General features: G+C 32.5%; 1 protein-coding gene across 1 annotated transcript; it reads right to left on the minus strand.

Moving 5' to 3' along the window:
• Nucleotides 1–1,470: 1,470 nt before the first annotated feature.
• Nucleotides 1,471–7,913, minus strand: LOC127732651 (neo-calmodulin-like). The gene is made up of 5 exons (XM_052241767.1): nucleotides 7,749–7,913; nucleotides 6,562–6,640; nucleotides 5,447–5,590; nucleotides 3,517–3,765; nucleotides 1,471–1,736 (listed from the first exon to the last, which is right to left on the minus strand). The coding sequence occupies exons 1-5, from the start codon at nucleotides 7,905–7,907 to the stop codon at nucleotides 1,702–1,704; spliced, it is 666 nt and encodes a 221-aa protein (XP_052097727.1). The 5' UTR covers nucleotides 7,908–7,913; the 3' UTR covers nucleotides 1,471–1,701.
• Between the last annotated feature and the right edge of the window lie 126 nt (nucleotides 7,914–8,039).

Below are 8,039 nucleotides of genomic sequence, written 5' to 3' on the forward strand. Positions count from 1 at the left end.
TTTTTAGACGAAACGCCATTTTGGCGTACAAAATTTTAATCCTGATATCTATGATGAGTTTATTTATTCGATATAATTCATTGTTTGGAAACAACTTATTTATTTTCCCCCTTTTCTTTTTTCATTGGTTAAAACGTTTCTAGGGTCTGATGTTTTAAAAGGGTTAGTTTTGAGAGAAAAAGAGAGGAAACCAATCAACGCACCTGTTCGCCCCGTACTCGATCTACGAGTAGCGGCGTACGTTAAATGTACGTTGCAATGATAACTGTTCTGTAAATACGTTTTGTGCACTGAATGTATATATGTTTGATGGGAAAATAAAGAATGCAAACGTCATGTATTCAGTCTTCTTCCCGGTGTCCTTAATGAAGCAAAACTGAAGAGTCTTTTTTTTTTATTTTCTTTTCGGTAAATAAAAAGTCTTTTCATAAGGTATGATCTTAAATTGCGTTTCGTGTAGTTCTGGTTTTGTTGTCTGTGATACTGACATTATTGAAACATTCAGGTTTTCTGTGTTACAGTAAATTCGCCTTTTTTTTTCCTTTTTTTTTTTCTTAATTTTTCTGATTTAGACAATAGAGAGAATTAAGATCATATGTCGGGCGAGGTGTTATGTGTTTCTGCGGATTGCTACCTCGTTGTTAGAATGTCGATTTAAGTTCTAAGTAAATCTCATATTTACATAATTAAAATGCAATCCATTCTGCAAAACTTTGAACATTCGTATATACTCTCTCTATTTTGTTTACTCTTTTTTATTCTATTGTTTATGACTGAAGTACCATTATATTGTTCAAAATTTGTGTAGGCTTAAACTAGAAAGTCATAATTTTCTGGATTAGTGATTGTCTTTTCGTCTTTTTTCTATTTTGGCTATGGTCTATTCCGTCTGTCTTCGACTTGTGGTTTTTGATTGCTCTTGGTATCTTTAAACTATTTCTAAACTAGGTATTGACTCCATTTAATTAATTCTGTTATAACGTCGCTTGAAAAAAAAACAAGACATAAAATTCATTTTAAACATGCTGTTGATTGATTGGTTGTTGGTTGCTTAACGTCCAGTGGCAAATATTTCATGCATGTTCAGGACATCCTATTGAGTTAATTCGACAATGTGATTGTTGATTGCTTAACGTCCAGTGGCATATAATTCATGCTTGTTCAGGACATCCTGTTGAGTTAATTCGACAATGGAGACGAAGTACTGCGCTGTAACATGAATTTATTGAAAAGTCACTATGCAGTCATATCTCTCCAAACATAGTGAAAATATAAAGCTATTTTGACAATACACAGATTAAAACGAGATCTCGAATTTAACAGAAACCACTTTTGTACAACACAATTATACCACTTTAAAATAAAGGAAAAATTCTATTTTTGTTTCTTCTTTTTTTTTTTGGGGGGGGGGGGGGTGTTATTGTGTAGTTTGGTTGCTGTCTCGTAGATTAATTCATAAATAAAAGTTCCTAAAATACAATTTGCTGTTCTATAATTTCAGTATAGAAAAGACGATTTTATTTGATCAAGTTTAGAATAGAATGTGTGAGATTGCTGTTTCCTTTCTGTCAGATATTAATGCTGATAATTTGTCTCTTCTGACATAATAGTCGTATAAATTTGCTTTCTTGCAGTTTTTGCTGTATAGATCAGACCACAAAACGAGTTAATTGCAAGCAGTCAGTATTTTGTCATCGCCAATTAAGATGCAGAATTCTTTATCATTGTCTCAAATTCTGAAATGAAATTTAATAAAATATGTAAGCAAGGCAAAACTTATACCTCCTAGTCTGTTATGTGTATATAAGTCTAATAGTGAAGAATATGCTTTAATATATAATTTTTACTGCTAGTAACTGATAAAATACGTTTTTTTTTCGGGTTACACTACTTACTCATAGGTTCATCAAAACGACGGTTGCATTCCAGCATGCAGCCACTACACTAGCTTATACCCTTTCCGTTTGTCTTCCAACAATTACTAGAGTCTAGGCATTTTTGTCCCCCGGGCGACGCGTTGCGGAGGAAATAGAAATACCGGCAATCCGTCCGGTCTTGTTGGCGCTCTCATGTGTACAATTCTTGCCAGATCTTTATAAAACTTATATCATAGGTTTATATCACCAATGTCTCGAACATGTTCGAAAATTGGTGCCGATCAATTATTTTTGAAAGAGTTATGTCCCTTTGAAATGTTAATATATGAAAAAATTCATTGTTAGCGTTGTCATGTGTATAATTCTTGTCAGATTTTTATGCAACTTATATAATTGGTTTATATTACTAATGTCTCGGACAATTTCGAAATTTGGTGCCGATCAATTATTTTTAAAAGAGTTGTGCCCTTTGAAATATTAATTATATGAAAAAATTGCATTGTTAGCGCTATCATGTGTACAATCTTTACCAGATTTTTATGAAACTAATATCATAGGTTTATATCAGCAATGTCTCGGACAAGTTCGAAAATCAGTGCCAATCAATTATTTTTAAAAGATTTGTGCCCCTTTGCAATATGAACTATACGGAAAATTGCATTGTTAGCGCTCTCATGTGTACAATTCTTTGCAGATTTTTAGGAAACTTATTACTAGTATATTATAGGTTTCTATCAGCAATGTCTCGGACAAGTTCGAAAATTGGCGCTGATCAATTATTTTTAAAAGAGTTATGCCCCCTGAAAATATTAAGTATATTGGAAATTACATTGTATTTGCTCTCAAGCCTTTATTTCTATAAAGTATTTATGAGAAGTTTAAAAGAAAAAAAATTGTTATTGTCCTTGGATAGATAAAATATGTGCAACGCGGGGACATTGGAACTCTGTTCATTTATAATTCCAATACATGAAGTGGTTAATGATACATATGGTATTGATGAATATTTGTATCCAACCAATAAATTCTTTGGCAATTTAACCCTTTCCGCACCCATTGTATAAAAAATTTAATCAATATGTGGTTGTCAATGATCTCAGAAGATGATTGGATGGGTCATAACTTTTATCAGCTCACTGGATGAATCAAAATGTGCTAATAGGTGTTAATAAAATTGACAACTTTGTGGAATGTGGAAGGCACCTCGAAGGGGATTTTCGTTTATCAAAAATGAAAAATTATTTGATAATCATTAGAGAAACAGATTCTTACATAGTAACTCGTGGATTATCGGATTTATCCAATCTCGATAGTAAAACTATCAATTTTAAAGTCCTCGCCGAGGCTCGGACTTTAAAATTCGATGATTTAACTATCTCGATTGGATAAATCCGATAATCCACTGGTACCAATGTAAGAATCGAGAATCTATAGTTATTGTTTAAAAATTAGCTTAAATCTTGAAATAAACTGTTTATTTGTTTTTAAAAAATGATTACATTAGAGGCAACAATAGTTTACCGATGTTCAAATCGTATCTCTAGTGAGTAAATTAACTGAACAATATATAATCATAGAAGAGTTCTGGATTTATTTATACTGCCTTTAGAACTATAAGTATACCAAATAGTGTTCATACCTTCAAAATCAATCACACCGTCTTTCTTAAGATCAGCTCCATCTATCATTAGTTTAATTTCATCCTCAGAACATTTTATCCCAAGACCAGAAAAGACTTTCTGAAGATTATCACATGTAATTAATCCAGTGTTATCAACATCAAACACGTTAAATGTCTCTAGAACAACATCATCCTCGTTTTCTCCATTGGTTAATACCTTGTCCTTCATCATTTCAACAAATTCGTCGATCTCAATTGTTCCATTTCCTACAAAATAACCGACCTACTTATATTTAATGTAGAAGAGCATGCCAGAATTTAATTTTGATACAGAGAGACAATTTTATTTGTTGTTCCTTATTTAACAAAAAAGATTCGAATTTGCAGTAATGCTTGTGTGAAATAACGAGCAACAAAAACGAACACTTATTAATTGCGCAGTTTATAAAGTGTAGTTTTGAAGTTAAAAAGTTAATGAAGAGTTTTTACTCATATCTATTTATAAGGGTAAATATAGTCGGTTCAAAAACACACTACAAAACCTTCGTTTTAGTTTAGTTTAGTTCAAACTGCGTAGTCCCCCCACTGCAAAATGTTATTTCTCAAAGAATGAAAGTGATGAAAATTAATCAAATCTCTCGGTCCTAAACAACAGACAAGTAAGTCGCTCATTTGAAATGATGTGAAATGCTTTTCACGTTTACTTTACAAAAATTAATGCGAGTTAGATTTTTAAAAGTACATTTTGTACTTCCGAATCGGTACAAATTCGCGTTTTTTTCTTCTCCAAATTACCCTTTTATTTTCTGTGCAATGTGATCAGGTAAGCATTTAGCGTGATTATCGAGGTCGCATTTGTCTATTTGATAGTTTTTTTCTAACGCCAGTGTCAAATTCAGGACGAGAACAAATTACCAATATGCTTTGTAAATCAGCATAGGGGACCGAAATGAAAGGTGACAATTTCAACTCATTGTTAAAGGCTATACAGTGACCAATAATTGCTTATATCTCCGTCATTTGAACTTTGGTGGATAATTCTCTCATTTGCAATCATATCACATCATTATTTTTTATGCAGTTGCTTGGCACTATGCTTTCACGCGTCATCTTCAATTTAACGTCCAAATTCCGACCGGACATAAATGCGTATTGAGTATTACTGACAGATTAGAAAAGTCCAGAGAGGGTCATAATTCTACATCCAGGTGAATCTCTTGGTACCGATGTTTGAAGTTTACTGTCATTTTAGATCAAAGTAACACAAACAAAGTAGTAAAAAGGGTACAGTATACCAAAGGGACAACGAAAAACCATAAATTAAACCATGAAGTAAACAGTATAATCATAAGAATTAAAGACGAACAAACAAACAATCCAATAAGATAACACAGACAACAAAAGATTCAGCACCACCTACCCCTAAAAAACTTGAGATGAACTCAGGTGTTCCGAATGGTAAATAGTTTCTGCTCCATTAGTGACACCAGTCTTAATGCTTATTTTAAATTACAAATGTAAAAACATTTTGAGAGAGTCGCATTTGGTTATGTTATAAATTAGGAAAAGAAGATGGGGTGTGTCTACGACACGATGTCATCTGATAATGTCATCTGATACAGATATTCCATAACAGTCAGCCAAATAACGATGCCACCCCAAAACGTGGCTTAAACTTTACTATTAAGGAGCCAAAGATTCAATTTATGTTGATTCAATAATGTAAATTAAGTTTAAATATAAAATAAAAAAACGAAGAAAATGTATTTGATATGAATAAAATATGTGGTTTATGTCAACGAGACAACAACCGTTCGACAAAAATAGCCAAAAATGAGGCGGGCAAATGATATCTAGAATGTTTTAGCAAAATTATTATTTATAGATATTTGGTTATATACTAATCAGCAGCATTATATTTTCATGTGTATATTTATAGTCCACAAACCGTCTTCATCAACTTCATTTATCATATCCTGAAGTTCGGCCTCAGTTGGATTCTGTCCAAGTTGCCTTAAAACTGTGCCTAGTTCTTTTGAAGTAATAGTGCCTGAATCATCGTCATCAAACAGTTTGAAAGCTTGTTTGAAATCTAAATAGTAATACAGACATAATCGAAATTAAATAAGGGTAAGTTACTGCAAGCTTCTGTTTTGTATTTAAATAGATTAAAACATAATGTAGATCTACCGTAAACATGTTCATTGCGGAACTTTTCTCAAAGTGGATGTGTTAAACGATTGGCACGACTGTATAAAATAGTTTACTCGTTAAACAATTAACAAACATTTGCAGACATTAACAGTCATCAGATATTGTCTTGTTTTAAGTGCATGAAATATTTCTAAATAGATAATATTCAAGAAATCAACAATCAACCAATATTTTCATATCCTGAAATTCGGCCTCCGTTTGAGTTGCCTTAAAACTGTACCTTGTTCTTTTAATCGATTGCAGGCGCGGATCCAGGATTTCATTTGGGGGGCGCTCCTCAGAATTAGGACCATATTTTGAAAAACAAATTGACTGTAATTTTACCTATAAATAACTTTTTTTTTCTTTTTTTAAGGGTAGCGGGTGCGCCTCAGTCTGAATCAGAGCCTGGATTGGTTATTAATTCATTGTTTTATAATTGTGTGATGAACCCCCAGTGTCAAATAGTTAATGAATACACAGAACAAGAATTACAAAATTGACAAAACTATAAAAAGTAAGGATCTGTAATGTGGGTCGATCGCAATAAAGGGCGATGCAACTTAAGACTGCCTCTTAAAAAAGGTGGAATATTGCATTTGATAGATGCAGAACATTTGCCTTGCAATAGGCCAACTGCGAACCCTCATAGAGTTGATGCAATGGTTCTTTCCAAATGTACGTGGCACTCTACGTACACGAGGCATCTGATTTAGCGTCCCCGTTCCGAACGAATGTGCCTGCTGGTTTACAAATCCCGCACAGACACACAGACGCCCTTCTTTGGCATGGATTTTAATGCCATATCGGACCATGTCTCTATACCCCAGTCAATCAATGGGGTTAAATGTGTTTGAAGAAAAGTTTTACCTGCTAAAATGTCTGGTGGTATCTCAATTTCTTTTGGTGTTTCCGGTGTTTGCCGACGAGACGCTCTGCTTGTGCTTGCCTGAAATTATCCATTCTATGAAAAATTTAAACTAAAACTGAACTACAACCTTTATTTTCAAGGTGATATAAATAAAACGAATTTACGTTTATCCATTATATACCATAAAAGTCAAATTTGAAAGAATTGCGAGCTGGCCTTCCTCCTCCAATTTATATAAATGTTACAAAATACATTTTCTAAGCCCCATTCCTACTTCTGATTAAAGTGAGATACAACAATAAAAAGGTCCACAAAACCATAAAGCATCGTAGATGACAATGAAACTAATACTAGTATGTGGTTTAGGAGAGTTGACGATATAAATACACACACTCTCTTTTGTATATACATATAAGTACATATAAAAATAAGGTGATGTGGTATGATTGTCAATGATACAACTATATATCAGATACCAAGAATAGAAGATGTATACAACTGTTTACTGTCATAATCCCGCTGAAAATCAAAATTCAAACCAAAGATGCACTACGAATTTATCTTAAAGAATCTGTAAGAGTTTAATTTTAAAATCAAATCAAGGGTAAGTACAGAAGAATTTGCAGACACAAATTCATATTCCTTTCGAAGATATGGCAAAGTACAGATTTCTTTTTAGAATTAACATATTTGGATAAAAATAGTAAGTCCTTTAAAACATATCTAAAAAATCCAGGTAAAAGTTACATTCCGTGGTTTAGAAGAGCACATATCTAAATGTTTGCCTATCTTTTTAACTTAAAGCAAATTCATTATATTCAGTATATTGCGATTGAACCCCTCCCCCCCCAAAAAAAAACAACGTAGAAAAAAATCCGATTTCAATGTCATTAGTTATAATAGATTCTCTGATAGATTATTTACATCAATTGTTCAGAAAGATATAATATGCAGACGTAAGAGGTGTTTAACAAAGTAAAGAAGGTTGTCTATTCCAATCTCCATAAAACAATTACCAGATAAACACGATTGGGAACTATCATGGCTTTAAATATAAAAGCTAAAACCCAAATTAACGGTTTAGAATTGATTCCCTCTCTCTGTTTCACTCTCTGTTTCACTTTTGGAAAAATACATCTCTATTCGTCGAAAAAGAAAATAATGAATTGTAAATTAAAATACTTACCATTATTCCTTCAGGATTACGACGACAGTGACATCCATTTATTGTGTGTTTGAAGGCCGAAATCCATTCTTGTGAATTAACATATTTAATAGATAACAATTTAAATTTAAACATTCTTTTATTTGAATTAATATTCTTTACAAAACAATAACCGTACATTTTGAATAATTTAAACCAGACATCAGATAAATAATGAAATAAATCAAGACAACCCATTGTGTTATTTCTGAACTGACTATAGCCTTTATTACGTATATGGAGCTTAAAGATCGCACTTCGTTGGTAATATTA

Source organism: Mytilus californianus, unplaced genomic scaffold (genome assembly GCF_021869535.1).
Source record: "Mytilus californianus isolate M0D057914Y unplaced genomic scaffold, xbMytCali1.0.p SCAF_26, whole genome shotgun sequence".
Classification (NCBI taxonomy): Eukaryota; Metazoa; Mollusca; class Bivalvia; order Mytilida; family Mytilidae; genus Mytilus; species Mytilus californianus.